The sequence below is a fragment of the Xiphophorus hellerii genome, chromosome 7, assembly GCF_003331165.1.
Source record: "Xiphophorus hellerii strain 12219 chromosome 7, Xiphophorus_hellerii-4.1, whole genome shotgun sequence".
Taxonomy (NCBI): domain Eukaryota; kingdom Metazoa; phylum Chordata; class Actinopteri; order Cyprinodontiformes; family Poeciliidae; genus Xiphophorus; species Xiphophorus hellerii.
Genome location: NC_045678.1, coordinates 18,298,029 through 18,314,981, shown reverse-complemented (window position 1 = coordinate 18,314,981; position 16,953 = coordinate 18,298,029). Strand labels below are relative to the sequence as shown.

The following is a 16,953-nucleotide window of genomic DNA, read 5'->3' as shown; positions in this document are numbered from 1 at the left end:
TCAAAATATCTTCTTTTAATAATGTAGTTTTGTTTTTTTCTTTTTAAATAATAATAATGAATTATGCTAATTTTACACAGCAGTGCTAATGGCATACAAACAACTATGACAAAACCATTTCTGACACTGCCTTTAAGTGGTGATCTACAGTGGTTGTATAGCATCAAGTTACAATCAATCCAGGTGAGAAAACAAAAAGAACAAACTCCAAAGGGGCTCATTTTATTTTACAGGTGAATTCAGTATGATCAAAATCGGTTATACACAATTTCTTCATAATGACTGAAAGGTAAAAGCTGTAAGATACACCTTGTTGCTCTTGTTCTTAAGGAAGCTCAGAAGTAATTACAGAAAGACAAACTTCTCTCACCATTTTCCTTTTGTTTCTGTTTTGCAGCTTAAAACGCTGTACTATTTCTTGAGAGGCTGTTTCTCTCAACTAAACAAATAAAAAAAAAAATCCTGAACACTGAGAGGTACAAAAATAAGAAAAAATAGCCCTATTTATGTTGAACAGCTGAAACTTGTTCTTACTGATGTTTTCAGAACTGCATGCATGCAATTAAGCATATGTTTCTTTATTTGAAATGAATCATGTTTACAATACCTCCCAAAATAGTTACTCACCTTAACTTTTTTCTATTTTTTTCTACTTTAAAATCACAAACTTTAATATATTTTTATTGGGATGCACATAACTAAAAGTTTTCTTGCAGGCTTGCCTTTTTTTGCACATATTTTTTTTAAATTGTGGCATGTAGTAATTACTCAGCAGCCATCTAGTGCCCATAAAAAAATGGAGCAATCTATCGCGATCAGAAGTCAACCAATTAGTAAATAGTGTTCACATGTGCTTAGTATGATTCAACAACTGAAGAGGTTTGTTAGAAAACATTTCTTAACAAACAACATCAGAAAGACCAAGAAAGAGCAGACTGATCAGGTATAAAGCTTTGGAAGTCTCATATCTTTTCATATCATCATCTAGACATGAAAAGAGTGTGGTAATACTACAAACCAACATGGTTATCCACCTTTGCTTGCAGGCCAGGCAAAAATGCATTCATCAGAAGAGACAGCTGGGAGTCCTGTGGTAACTTTGGAGGAATTGGAGAGATCCACCGCTCAGGTGGGATAATCTGAAGGCAGGGAAGGTATTTGTTATGTGCTCCACAAATCTGGGTTTTACAGAAAATTGGCAAGGAGAAAATCTTAAGAAGTTTTTTTTGGAGTTTTCCCCAAGACATATACGAGACACAGAAAATGTGGAAGAACGGAAGAAAAATGCTGTGGTCAGATGAGGTCACTGAAAACTTGACAAGCTATTTTGTGAAAATGTTAATCATTAGATACATCTTCCAAAGCATTTGGAGTTGTAATTGCAAAGGGAGAAATTTCACTTTTTTTTTTTTTTACATTTTCAGAAAAACTTCTCTTTCATCATTATGCATGTTGGCATACCGAGAAAAACAAATCCCAATAAAATATAATATAGTTTGTGGTTGTAGAGTATAAAGGAGTTTCAGTAATATTGTATGTGTACACCATTAGAAAATCAGCTATTACAAAAAAGTTTCACTTATATTGTGAAGTGACACAATTTCACACTTTTTAGAGCAAAACATCATGATTAGGCTTTGCAAAATAGATTTCCCAATACATGTAGAGACACAACTGAGTTAAAAAATAATCGTATTTGCAATCTATAATGGTTATGCAGTCCATTCTGAAAGCTGACCTTTCCTGAAAGAGAAAAAGTAAGATGGAGAATGTTCCACATTGTGAAAACCATAGTCTCTACGTTGTTCTTCTGTAAGGCAAAAAATTGTCCAACAAAATCCAGAGTGAAGGGCCCATTGGGGAGTCTTGAGTGTCCATTTCACAGGGTGATCCGGATACAGTGATGCTTCAGTCTGCAGGGGAGAGTCCCACGGTTTAACTGGTAAAACTCCACTAACTGGATCAAATCAGTAAATCGTGTGTGACCGTCATCCAAAGTATAGAACAGCTCCCCTTCATCGTCCACCTAAAATGGACCAAATACAAAAATTCACATGTGCACATAAAACAGAGACAAATATAATACAGATACTGCCAATTGTGGCAAATAGAAAACAAGTGAAATTGACCTTGGTGCAGAGTTTATTTTACATGTTTGACTCATTTCTCATCTGTTTTTCATGGACATCTAAACCTTTATTTAGGTTTATTTGACAGTATATGATAATGACTTCAAATGTATAGCTACTGTCATACAAGGACATGTTTTGAGCCAAAAGAACAAGGAGCCCCAGATATAATCCATAAATTAGAGTCAAGTTGGATTATGTGAAAAGAAATACAAAAGGGAGATATCCAAAGTCCTCAATTCGCTCTATCACAAGTTTCTGGACATTTGAAACAAATTATTACAATATATTCTAAGATGATTTATGGCATTTTAATAGTAAAATACAATTTTTAATAAAGCCATACGTCTACACCACTGTTTTTCAATATGTTTTCCTATTTTGTTGGAAACTGTGATTTAGTTGGATAAAATGTACCCTTACAACCAACTATCTTCTAACTTGTGTTCCCATGACTGAGGCACAACATCGTGGATGTTACAATGAAGTAATGCTATGTAAGGCTAACAGGCTTAAAGTATAACTATTTAAGTCCTGTAAGTGCTTTTTTTTAAATATTTTTTCTTTCTGTATGTTAACAAAATCATGGAAGTGGTTTAAAGATATATATATATTTTTTTTTTCCCAGACAGGTCTTTCCACCTCCTATTAGATTTTACACTTCTCTAAATTTAAATTGAGATGGCAGATATATATCTGACAACTTGTATAATAGTCAAGGAGATTTGTCTGGTGTCATTGCAACAAAAGATAGTAAGATGACTACAGAAAACAAGACAATGTGCATAATAATGATATTAAGCTGTACTGCAGGTAAAATAGCAGGGTAGATGTCATCCATCTTATTTACAGTAAATGCACAGGTGAATCTCAACACATTTGGAAGCTTGGTTGAAAATAGAAAACAAAAATGGTGCATGACAAGTCTCCATCCGTTCCAGCTAGGAACTTCTGTATGTGAATCCAGCGAAACTGTTTGTATTGGTGTTGTTCAGGCATCAAATAATCCAATCTGTCAGAAAAGTTGGAGAAAATCTAATAAAGTTTATACTGTAGTGTTTTTAATTTTTTTGTTTGCTTTGTTTTATACTATGACTCCAAATTTGGTCTGGAAAACAACCAGTGCCATTAATCAAAGCGATTTGATTTGATTTTGAGTTAAGCTCTGACTGTAGAGATGTTAAATAATCTTATGACATATATCTTCTTTCTCTTTTTAGCAATTTATTACCATAAATAAAATAATTTTGGTCTGTATTTGTAAAAACACCCTCATCTGACCAACCTTTTAATCAAAAGAAAATGTTTTCCAGTTTAGCTTAGATTTATGCAAATAAGTGTACTTACTGGTAGAATCTGAAAGTGTTTGATTTTCTGCATGTGGCAGAGTGAGAGAACAAACGTCTTTGGGTTGCTTTGACTGTCCCTCAGAAGGAACACTCTGGAACAGGAAGAAACCCAGTTAGTGTAGTTTAAGCCAAAGTATGTATGTTAAAATACACCTTCTGAGACTTACCAATATTTAAATCTTTATGAATTATTGAGATGAGTAGTATAACATAATATAGTCAATTAAAGATTGTTGTTGTAGTTGTCTTGGTAAAGATATCACTGACGTGTTGACAAATAAAAGCAAAGGAAAGTGTTAAGCTCTGACACTGTAGCACATAAATGTAGCCATTTTAATGGTCATCATTTGTAAATAATCATTTTGTCAACTGCACATGATTGGTCTAAGTGTAAACAATTATAAATGTATTGTTATACTTGCTCTTTTCCAAATCAGCTAAGACAGAAAAACTCTCTAAATGATATGAGGCAAGAGGTCACCCTATTTGCAAAATCCCAATTGTCTTAAGCAAGACAATATGCTAAAAGAAAATGAACAACTTACCCATCAATAAGACCCTGCTGGGTAATTAAATGTTGAGCTTCTTCCCTAGACAGCTTTCCATGGAACCACGGCTGAGCCAAGTGGATTGCTACAGCACAAAGATTGGAGTTAGCTGTTTTATTACATATGTACATATGTGAAGCAGATAGAGAAGTATCTCACATACCTAGGTTTGGAACTGAGCTCTGTGTGGAGGAGGGGCTCCCATGACCACTCAAACGGTGGCAGCTTTTCCTCTGAGGGAGACATGAGTGATCTTCATAATATAACTTATATATATATATATATATATATATATATATATATATATATATATATATATATATATCTTTTTACGTTTTGTCACATTGCAGCTACCAACTTCATTTTATTTTATTGAGATTTTAAATTAAATTTTAAAATTAAAATTTTTGATTTTAAATGGTAAATGGACTGAACTTATATAGCACTTTCCAATCATTTTGACTACTCAAAGCACTCTTCATATAAAGCAGCACATAATTTTGATGCAGAAAGAAAATGATGCATGGATTTTAATATTTCTCAACCAGCTTTGCACATCAAGCAAATCAAAGCTCTGCCTCTTCTGCAAATTAAGTCAAGCTCAGTCAAATTGTATTGACAGTATCAACAGTGTTTTGCACACAGGCCAAATATTCAAATTGTGGTTTTATTGTATCTGAGCTCCTTCACATGTTTGCTTTTCCTTATGTGACAAGTGGAAAACTGCAAACTGGACTCCCTCTTGCTTTCTACCTGCCGCTCTTTCACAGAGCCCAGATATGAAGGGCTCAGTATTAATAGTTGCCCTGTCAACAGATTCTCACAATTGATCTGTGAATTTCTGCAGCTCCTCCAGAGTTACCTAGGGCCTCTTGGTTGCTTCTCAGATTAATGCCTTGTTCATATTGTCAGTTAAAATGTAAAAAGGAGTTCCAGGAAGGCTTACAGATGCATTTTTTTTATCCATTTTCAAGCTATAAATTGCTCTTTGAAATTTTGGAAACTTTCAGATAACATATCCTGCTTTTAAATTGTCCACAATTTATTTTTCTTGTTTTACACAGCTTTTTTCCTGACCTCTTTGCTGACTTCCATGATCTTCCTGATGTTGTTTGTTCACTTATGTTCTCTAACAAACATCTGAGTCCTTCAGAGAACAGTTGGATTTTTACTGAGAATAAAATACATAGTGGTAGACTCTATTCAATAATAAGGTAACTTCTGCAGTTAGTTGCACTGAACTCCTTTTAGAGGTGCCAGAGTATACATTTACATACATTATATAGAAAGGTATACCACACTTATAAAATATTTTGGATAAAAAGTAAAAAACATAAATCATTTTGTAGATTTGTCTCTCATGTACTCCTTTTAACAAATTTCTACCTTGTTAATAAACATAAAGCTGGTCTCTATCTGCATAGAGTGAGACATTTGTTGAGAAATCCTTGACTCACCCTCCATGACAGGCCTTCCTCCACAGCCACAGAGAGAGCTTCAGACGGGTTCTCGATCACTCGAGTCTTTTGACCAGAAAAGTCCATGGCCACCAGTGAGTTCTCAGAGATGCTTCTCTGAAATGGTAACAAAATTATATATTGTTTTAGGCACTGTAATTAAACCATAAAAGACACATTAGTTCAAGCAAGTAAAAATCTAAATCATGGAAATAAAATGCAGATTGTTTTTAATTGAGTCCATTTTATAAGGACTTTATAAGAATCTTTATAAGGTTTAAAGGCTTGCTGCAATGTGGGATTGCATTGCCACCTAGTGTCTGTGTAATGTGACTCCATCCTCATCATTTCTAGATAATTCCAGACAGAAAGCCCTATTGAAAAGGGATTAGAGTGGCTTTGGAAAGAATGACACATGGGCACATTTTACTCTTTTAAGCTGTCATAGAGTGAGTGGCTTTAAACTACACACACAGTCAAGAAAATTCTTCTTATGAGGATTACCTCAAAGCTTTCAAATTGCAACACTTATTGCTGTTCCACCAACTAAGCTCTGCAATTAAAATGAGTGCTCTTAAACATTTTTTTTAATTTATTTTACTGCTGTTTATCCTTTCTGACCCACATCATATGCCGTAAATACTCATCAGCTCAACTATCATTTATAAATGGCAGCAATTCTGCTGAAACATATCATGTTATCTATACATAAAATTTAATTACCCAGCTTGGCATCGAGCTGATTCACATACTTTCCAATCTTTCTAGCAAATCCTCCTGGCTATGTCTGCCAGGGAGCATTCGACCCCATGACAGCAGGAAAAGAAGAAGAAGGGATGAGCTGTCAAATGTGAGAGCAGCTGATCATTATGTATTTTTAGAAGGCTGGCAGCTTGCGAGCATGCACATAACCCATAAATAGATTCTGTTTGCTGCCTCAGTAAAGTTTGAGGCTATTCTGGGACATGAAGTCCACATTAAAACACTGAAGGTGAGTTATTTGTCCTACAGAATTTTATCACTGTTGCATTTTTAATGCTTTCACATTGTTTTTAAGGCTTCACTGAATGATTTATTTTAACAGAGGCTAAAAGAAGAACACTGGCATATGACAAGTTTATAGTACTGCATTAAAAACCATTCAGTAAATATAAATGTTCAGCAATTCATAGAACTTTGTCTCATGGTTCAAGTTTATTAGTCCACTTTACACTCTTGTTTACTTTTATAGTGTTCCATTACTTCTTTAAAGCGAAGTATTCTCTCACAAAGAAATCCTACTACGGTAGTATAGTTTTTACAGCACAGAGAAAATGTTGGAAGACGTCAAAAATGTTCTCAGTAAACATATAATTTTTTATAGCTCTATGGACATGGAAATCAGACCAGATTTTGGTAACAACATCTAATGATCCATACATACAAAGAAATAAAAACACATAGTGCCATACAAATGCCTTTTGTTTTTGCAGTTTTTTTGTCTAAATGTATTAGACAAAGAAAACCAGAGTAAAAACAAAGAAAACCAGAGTAAAAACAAAAAGTAGCTCAGGCAATATAAAAAAGGTATCTAAACTAGTCTGGCCTAAAGAGAAAACATAATTGCCTCCTTTGTCATATTCTGTATTATCTGTAATCACCAGATTTTTGGATATCTAAGTTCGATAGATATGTTCGATTTAAAAAAAAAATCCATTGAAACCTATTTAAACATCCCAAAAACAGCAAACCATAGACTTATTCACAAAAACTTAGGGGAAGATAAGAAACACAGTTATTGAAGTCTCTCACTCTGGAAAGGGTTGCACAATCATTTCTAAGGCTTTGGGAAGTCAGTGAACTACAGCAAGAGTTGTTATTCACAAGTGGAGAAAACATGGGAAAGTGGTGAAGCTTCCTAAGACTGACTAGCTACCAAAAGTAATCCAAGAGTGCATTGACAACTCATCCAGGAGGTCATGATACAGTCAAGGACAACATCTAAAGAACTGCAGACCACATTTGCCTCCATTAAGGTCAGTTCATAATTCAACAACAAGAAAGACACTGAGCAATGACAGGTACAAAACGGCCCATCTACAAACTGTGGCTGATATTCAGGAATAGAAATGTATAAACAAATTTACAATAACCTAAATAGCACCTGAACACTACACAAACACCTTCAGCTTCCATTATTACAGACAACTTTACAACTTCAGCTTACCATTGGTGAGACTTTTTGCTTTTGATGAGGCTGAATGAAGTTTTGGTAAAGTTGCATCCCAAACTGAAAGATGAAGAAGGTTGAAATTATTTATTTGAGCCCAGATACTACATTGCATTTAATTTTTAAACCTTGTTTATTTGTTGTGAAGACAAGAAAAAAAAAAACATCCCCTGAAATTCATGTTTTATGCTACACTCAGTTTTTATATGGAGGAGTGTGATGAACTCATGCCTCAAACTGCTCCATCAGATATCCAGACAATGAACACATGTTGCCTCTATCAAGAGCGGGAATGCTAATCCAGCATCACTCGATAGTTTCCCTTGACCTCTTTCCAAAGCTAAATCTGATTCTAGCACTGACTCAGCATTCCTCTTCCTACATATCAGCCACAGTTATTCATCAGCAAGCCAACCTTTAACAAGCGCATGGCTGTGATCCAGCAGGTTTTGGTCTGCTCATCATCCGCACAAAGCAGTTTCAAATCACGAGATGAACTGCACTTTGTAGCCTGCAGTGAGACGTAACAAGCAGACACAATATTGAAATACAATGTGTGTTGGAAACCTGAAAGCTTTGATAGTTCTCTTCTCTTTTTAAAACAAGTTCAAACATCATGAAGTAAAAGAAGCTCTCCCTACCTTGACACAGAAAGCAAACTCTGTTGGTGCTCCATGCGCTTTTTTGGCTGATAAAACAGTGTAGATGTCACTGTCTGCGAAATCAGCAAAGAACTGGAGATGCCTTGGTTCCTGTACATCAAACAGAGCTTCTTGTGAAAATACAGCAAAGACTGCTGTGGCTAGGAGCTCAAATGGAAATATAAAAAAAGTAGAACAAAAAATTGCTCATCATTAAAACTGTTACTCTAAAGTTATACAGAGCCTTAGAGAAGCATGCCTTATACACCAAAATTGTTCATGTTAGGCACAAGTTGCAGTTGGTTGTTGTGGATTTTATTTAGGTGTATCAGACTGAATATGGCTGATGACATATGTAAACACAGAGATTTATGTTGTTATTTAAAAAAAAGAATTGAAAAACCATGTGTCATTATCCACCCATATAACAATTACACACTACTTTGTGTTGGCCTGTCACATTAAAACCCAATAAAATACATTTAAAATTATTGGAAAGTTCTGAAGGTATAAAAATCTTTATAGGACACAGTACGAGGAACCAAGACATATTTCTGGTCAATATACATGTATATGCCAATGGTAATGGTTGTTATTTCATTTTATGTCACAATGATTAATAGAAAATACATGAGAAAGCAAAAGCATATTTTCCTAACAAATTATCATGGTTTCTTTTAAAATATTTCGATGAAATCAAAATAGATAGTATTGCCAATAAAATTAGCATGAACATGAGAAAATGTAAGAACTCAATTGTGGAGCATGATATTTGAAACAGAATTTTTATCTGAAAAATCAAATTATTTAATGAAAGAGATAAGCACATATTTAGACATAGAGACAGTATCAATAGCTACACTGTGTCAAAGATAACTGTCTGAGTAAAAATAACTGAAAGACGTTCATTGTTCTGCTTTTATGTGACACACTGTTCCCACTTCCTTATTTAAAGTAATGCTTCAGCCATTAATGTCTGTGCTGACTGACTAGCAAAGTGTTTGACCAAGACACCAGATGGATTGTAAACACGCAGGACGAAAAGCGGGCGCCATACCAAACCTACCTGTACTTTAACAACAAAAGACCTACTGTTGTAAGAAATGAAAGCAGTTGAAAACTGGGTGTGCTGGCATGGCTGCAGACCAGGTATAAGCTTCACTTGTCAACAGCACAGAGTATTATGAGGGGCCGTTTAGGACAAAATTTACGTTTGTCTCTCACACACTACCAAAAACTCTTGCATACTCCAAAAAAGTAGCCACGCACACTCCAAAAAATTACGTTTTGTCTCTCACACACTACCAAAAACTCTCGCATACTCCAAAAAAGTAGCCACGCACACTCCAAAAAATTACGTTTTGTCTCTCACACACTACCAAAAACTCTCGCATACTCAAAAAAATTACATTTTGTCTCTCACACACTACCAAAAACTCACGCATACTCAAAAAAATAGCCACGCACACTCAAAAATTACTCACGCACATTCAAAAAATACTCAAATTGCGTATACACACACTACTAAAATGTCACACACACACACACAAACGTTAACTTTCTCGCTCACATACACTACTACCAGCTCGCGCACATACACCCAAACGTTAACTTTCTCGCTCACATACACTGCTAACAGCTCGCGCACATGCACCCAAACGTTAACTTTCTCGCTCACATACACTGCTAACAGCTCGCACACACACAGACGTTTATCTCTCACATACACAAGACTAAAGTTGAACACACACACAGTACTAAGACTCGTTTTATGTATGTGTGAGAGCGAGACTTTTTATGAATGTGTGAGAGCGACACTCTTTATGAATGTGTGAGAGCCAGACTCTTTTTGAATGTGTGAGAGCGACACTCTTTATGAATGTGTGAGAGTTGTCACGGAAGAGGCGGGGCATAATTTTTGGATCAAACTGCGCATGCGTAGATCCTAAACTATGTTTCGATTGTTGACTCACTGTATGTTCTATTACTTAGTATATTTGTGCTTTTAAATATATATAGAACGTTTAACTTTCTTGTAGATTAATTGTGCTATAGAAATAAATGAATCTGATTGATTGATTAAAAATAGCAAAATTGCTGTAGTACAATCTGTCCACTGGGTGCCAGTATTACAGGAATTATTAACCGGCGCCAACTAGTGCCGAAGAAGAAAGAGTTTGCTATACCGAACATGGCTAACTCTAATTCGAAACGAGAGAGAATTGGTCAGGCAGCTGCCATTTTAAACACCATTCTATCTTCTCCGGAGGCAACCAGCACTTTGACAGGCGCATTAAACGATTCAACGACTGCCCGCAGTGCTACAATCTGGCACCCAGTGGACAGATTGTACTACAGCAATTTTGCTATTTTTAATCAATCAATCAGATTCATTTATTTCTATAGCACAATTAATCTACAAGAAAGTTAAACGTTCTATATATATTTAAAAGCACAAATATACTAAGTAATAGAACATACAGTGAGTCAACAATCGAAACTTATAGTTTAGGATCTACGCATGCGCAGTTTGATCCAAAAATTATGCCCCGCCTCTTCCGTGACAACTCTCACACATTCAAAAAGAGTGTCGCTCTCACACATTCAAAAAGAGTCTGGCTCTCACACATTCATAAAGAGTGTCGCTCTCACACATTCATAAAAAGTCTCGCTCTCACACATACATAAAACGAGTCTTAGTACTGTGTGTGTGTTCAACTTTAGTCTTGTGTATGTGAGAGATAAACGTCTGTGTGTGTGCGAGCTGTTAGCAGTGTATGTGTGCGAGAAAGTTAACGTTTGTGAATGTGCGAGCTGTTAGTAGTGTATGTGAGCGAGCTGTTAGTAGTGTATGTGAGCGAGAAAGTTAACGTTTGTGTGTGTGTGTGTGACATTTTAGTAGTGTGTGTATACGCAATTTGAGTATTTTTTGAATGTGCGTGAGTAATTTTTGAGTGTGCGTGGCTATTTTTTTGAGTATGCGTGAGTTTTTGGTAGTGTGTGAGAGACAAAATGTAATTTTTTTGAGTATGCGAGAGTTTTTGGTAGTGTGTGAGAGACAAAACGTAATTTTTTGGAGTGTGCGTGGCTACTTTTTTGGAGTATGCGAGAGTTTTTGGTAGTGTGTGAGAGACAAAACGTAATTTTTTGGAGTGTGCGTGGCTACTTTTTTGGAGTATGCGAGAGTTTTTGGTAGTGTGTGAGAGACAAAACGTAAATTTTGTCCTAAACGGCCCCTCATAGAGTATGGTTTCCACTGCAGCTGGCCTCAGTAAAACCAAGCTCAACCTGCTCCAGTGCCTTTTTATAACACCTTTGGTGCACATGCAGAGGAGGAACTGATCATGAACTGATTTTACAGAGAAAAGAGGTTTCCAATTGGTTTTATGCATTTAGACCCCTCTGAGGACAAATTGCATCAACCTTAGATAATGCAAAAATAATTATTTTGAAACTACAGTAGATGTATAATTCTAAAATTATAAACTGAAATTATATCAATAAAATACTCAAAAACATTGCTTAATTATTTATTGAATGTGTATTTTACTAACCTTAGAAGTTCCCTTGGTGGAAAAATAAAGCCCTGACCTCCGTAAAACAAAATAAAACTTCTTCCAGGACTTCTTGCTTTGCTCTTTGACATGAAGGTGGCCATGGATCTCAGGACAAGTGCTGGATTTGAGGAAGGTCTGTTTGGGGATGAGAAATAGTTGACCATTCATATTTTTTTCCATACCATTGGTTATCAAAATCAAAAAGCTCCATACCTCAATAAGCTCGGAGTGATCCACAATGCCATTAGTTTCTGTTGATATTGAAACCATATGATCTGGGAAAAAGTCCTACAAAATTTAGCAATATTTGTTTAACAAATTTACATTTACATTTACAAAATGTATTTATTAATACATCTTTTAAACAGTTACAAGATGTATGTGATCCAGTGGCAGATTTTGATGTGGGTCATATGGGAAGTTTTCCAGGGAGGAACAAGCACCAGACAGAAAAATATAATTTACTTGTCATGACTAGGCTTTAAACAAAGTTGCTATTGATTTTATCTCTCAATGGGGAAAGTGTGCTCTCTGCTTGCTGCAGGGAAATGGGAAACTATTTTATGTGCTTTGTGTGAGACTCCACTGCACGATATCCCATCCCTGATTTTAGATGATTTAGATAATAGACTTGTCCAGGACACCATTCATGCAAGAACCACCACTGGTCTGATTATTTTATACTCAGTAGAATTTTGTGGCAAACTCACCAGCGGTTTCTTAAAGAATTCATATTTAGCATAATTCTTCCTAAAATACAGTCGACTGTCAGTCTCCATCCCATTGCCTGATAGCACGTCCATAACATATTCATGATCTTCTATGGTCCTTTCTGGAGAAAACACAGAGGGAGAACATGAATGAAAGTGTAATGAATGAAAGGTTTTAACAAGTGTGTAACCAGTTACAGGGAAACAGGTGTATTATCAAACCAAACTAAATTATAAGTTTAAAGGTTCACTATTATGCCAAAATAATTTTTAGCATATTTCTGTACTTTCATTTTGATATCTGTTACTAGAAACAATCCAAGAGCAAAAAATAAAAATTAAAAATAAAATATTTTTGGAAATAGGTAAATGTTCTGCTGGTGTCTGCAAAACGACTTGTTTCAAAAACCTCTAAATTGTTGCATCACAATTTTGTCACCTAGGAACCAAAGCGAAGCCCAGCCCCTCACCTGGCAAACCAAATATAGCTCCACCCACTTCCTGGCAAGACAAAGCTAAGTTTGTTCTGCTGGATTTACACAATGACTTGTACACAATACATGATGTATTATTTAGCACAAACTGATGCTGAACGACAGCCTCTACTAATTTTGTGTCTCATGTTACTTTACCCACAATGTCTGGGCATTTAGTACACTAAAGGTGACACCCAAGAATGATACTCAATGTTTGATCCAAATCACAACGTTTAATATCGATTTAATAGCAAATAAAGTTTTGATCGTTAAGAAAGTGCTAGAAAAAAACTACAATAATTTGTATCTCATAATTTAGAAAATTATGAGTGCCTTTAGTTAATTTAGTTGTATATATTGTTATTATTATTATTGTGTGTTTGCTTATTTCTACTGTATATATTTGACCTTTTGCACGGGAGCTGCAATGGAAATTTCGTTGAATTCTGTTCAATGACAATAACTGCTATCTATCTATCTATCTATCTATCTATCTATCTATCTATCTATCTATCTATCTATCTATCTATCTATCTATCTATCTATCTATCTATCTATCTATCTATCTATCTATCTATCTATCTATCTATCTATCTATCTATCTATCTATCTATCTATCTATCTATCTATCTGGTTTCAGCTGTATTTACCGCCTCCATCCAGTGTCACAGAATATAAGAGTAATAATGCCAAGCAGAATTTTATTCTCATTATGTTTTCATACAATTTGCTTTGGACTGGAAGTGTCAAATTACAAAAATAATAATAATACTAAAGGTGCACAATAAGCACAATTTAAAGTTGATTGGAAAAAAACAGCAATTGCTGACATGCATATTAAATAAATCAACTAAAATGAATATTTTACGTCTCTAAATTCTATATTAATGGCAATTAACTGTAATTAACAGTGGGGCTACAGTGATATAAAAGGAAAATAATTAATCAAAATATATTAGGGACCATGTCAGTTCCTTATAAATTATGGTACTCTCAGATTGGAATATGCCCAGCCAGATAATCAAAGAGCCTAAAAATATCTTACCTATTCCTAGCTGGGTGAGGTGGTCAATAAGAGTCCAGCTGTGGTCATCAATGCAGTGATTCTTCAGGACAAATAGCTGGCATATGTCCCTGGCGGTGACGTCAGTGGGCACCTCTACAGCCTTGCTGGTGTTGTTTTCATCATACACTTTTATCACCTGAAAGAAAATAGCATTTAATCAAGGACCATTCCAAACATGCAGCAACTGAGATCATTCTTCACTTAAGAAATAGGCCACAAGGAAATCTAAATGAAGTGTTTTTAAAACTGTTCTGGCATTAAAAGTAATACATTCTCTGCCTCATCAACTTGATATTTATTTCATAACGCATAACAAAATACACAAAGTATGTTGCACACATATGAGGATGTGAAGAGTGGACAATAACATGATGAAACTTAATTTATTATTATTATTATTATTATTATTATTATTATTATTATTATTATTATTATTAATCAATCTGCTCCCCCTCTGTATGGAGTGGGGCATCTTTTGTGTCTGGGCAAGCTTTAAAACCACAAAATACAACTGAGTCCACAGAATTGCAAAAGTTGTTTTTCCCTTCGGTTCACAACATAAAAGCACATATCAAACTTCACAGCAAGTCTCTGCTGGTTCCCACTGAGTTTTCCCCATCTCAGTGTTTTCCTCTGTGCTGCAGTAAAACTAGAAAGCTGCATGACAAAACAGCCTGTTAGCACTGTGCTTTCCCAGCTCCAGATATATGCATCACTGGGGCACCTACTGAAACACCTGCATCCTTTCTCCTCCAAAAAGAGAGGTCTGTGGCTTAGACCTTATCGGTCTATGGCTTAAATCTCTTTAAAATAACATTCATGCACCTGTGATAATATTTCTTAAAGGCTCACAAAAACTCAAAGAGCAGTTGCAAACAAACTGAGCCCAAAAATCTAAGGATGCAATGCTTCCAACAATAACATGACCTTTTTATGAAAGGTCTTAAGTCTTAAATCTGTTCATTTAGAGTTCAGTAATAGATGCCAAGTAAAACAAACAACTGCACTTAATAAACAACCCTACCATTCAGTGTTAATATAGTTTACATTGCATGATGCAGTAACAAACGTTCCATTCATAACCAATCACACAGGTGGAGAAAAACTACAACAGATTCACATGTTCAGACATATAAGGAGCAGACAAGAGAAGCAGCTTATAATATGACAGCTTAAACTGGTACTGTGAACTTAGGGGTCTCCATGGATACCAACGTTTTTGAAATATATTGAAAAAAACGTTTAAATAGCAATTACAAATGTGCAACAATAAAATAAAATGTAGATTAAATTATATTATACTGTGCATTTTGTTCAATTTCAAAGCCACAATTTATGAAAAGAACAGGTATGCATTATTCTGCACTGCAAATTTATTCACACCTCTTAAACTTCTTCACATTGTCACAATATAATCACAAATGTCAATGTATTGTATTGACATTTTATGTGATAGACCATTCACCTGTGTGTAATTTAATCTCATTGCAAATCCAGCTGTTCTGTGAAGACCTTGGAGGTTTGTTAGAGAACATAGAGAACCAACTGCATCATGAAGACCAAGGAACACAGCAGAGAGGTCAGGGAGAAAGTTGTTGAGAAATTTAAAGCAATACCCCAAGCTTTGAAGGTCTCGCAGAGTTCTGTTTTATCTAGTATATGAAAATGGAAAAGATTACGGCACAACAATAAACCTACCGGCTAACTAGAGAATTTACAAGTCAAGCAGCCAAGAGGCTTATGGTAACTCTGGGGGAGCTTCAGAGATCCTTGGCTCATGTGGAAGAATTTGTTGACTGGAAAACGATTAGTTTTGCACTCCAAAAATCAGGCCTTTATTGAAAAGAAAAACATTGCTGAAAGAAATTAAACAGTAAAAAATTCATTTTGCAGCTTTTCCCATAGAGGTCATACAGGATTTATTTATTTTTACGAAAGTTGCTGGGCAGAAAATAAACACTGCAAATCCCCCTGAATAAATCACTGCATATTGTGGAAGACTGTAATGGCATTATCATGCTGTGGGGATGTTTTTCTCTGGGGAGACAGAGTTAATAGGAAAGAAAACCTAATAGAGGCACATAAAAATTGAGACTGGGGTGAAGATTTGACTTCCAACTGGTCCACAATCGGCAGCCAGAGGTACAAAGAAATGGTTTAGATTAGACCATATTTATGTATTACAATGGCCCAGTCAAAGTTCACACCTAAATCTAGCTAATAATCTGAGGAGAAGAGTTCAAAATTGCTGTTTAAAATTATTTTGCAAGAAAGAATTGGAAAAAGTTATATCTTTAAATGTGCAAAACTTGAAGAAACGTCCATAGTCTTGAACCTGTAAAACATGTTTCCATACTGCTTTAATAAAAGGGGGCTACATGCAAATTCACATAGAAAATTTTTAAAAATGTATTTCTAAAAACGATGTACAAATTTCCTTCTAACTTATAAATTCCCACTATGGTGTTGTCTTATCAGTGCATCCTTATAAAAAAGTTGTATTGTGACAAAATGAGTGAGACTTCAAAATCTCTTAAAACAACAACAAACAAAAAAAAACAATAGAGGCCCAGAAAAATTGTGAAAAAAAAAAAGTTTGTCTAAACTGCTGATCTGAAAAAGTGTCTTGCCAAGGTGATCGGTGAAACTTGGGGCAAGGCATCGGTACATTACGTGCTGTAAAGACAGCCAGACAAGGCAGAGTATATCCAGAAACTTACCATACAGCACTAAATATAGTCTCATTGAACACAAACTCCTCTATTAGACCTTCTTATCTCAAGGGCAGTACAGCGTGTGCCATTTTGCCAA

General features: G+C 35.3%; 1 protein-coding gene across 2 annotated transcripts in view; it reads right to left on the bottom strand.

The window, feature by feature from the left end:
• Positions 1-206: 206 nt before the first annotated feature.
• grb14 (growth factor receptor-bound protein 14) overlaps positions 207-16,953 on the bottom strand; it is a 30,511-nt gene continuing 13,764 nt past the window's right edge. For both annotated transcript variants that reach the window (XM_032567318.1, XM_032567319.1), the window contains exons 3-14: positions 14,122-14,278; positions 12,601-12,722; positions 12,104-12,178; positions 11,888-12,025; positions 8,334-8,444; positions 8,108-8,203; positions 7,690-7,752; positions 5,484-5,600; positions 4,190-4,259; positions 4,024-4,111; positions 3,477-3,570; positions 207-2,026 (exon numbers count right to left, since the gene is read on the bottom strand). In XM_032567318.1, coding sequence (XP_032423209.1) covers positions 1,880-2,026; positions 3,477-3,570; positions 4,024-4,111; positions 4,190-4,259; positions 5,484-5,600; positions 7,690-7,752; positions 8,108-8,203; positions 8,334-8,444; positions 11,888-12,025; positions 12,104-12,178; positions 12,601-12,722; positions 14,122-14,278 — 1,278 coding nt within the window. In that variant the 3' untranslated portion in view covers positions 207-1,879. The remainder of the gene's footprint in view (positions 2,027-3,476; positions 3,571-4,023; positions 4,112-4,189; positions 4,260-5,483; positions 5,601-7,689; positions 7,753-8,107; positions 8,204-8,333; positions 8,445-11,887; positions 12,026-12,103; positions 12,179-12,600; positions 12,723-14,121; positions 14,279-16,953) is intronic.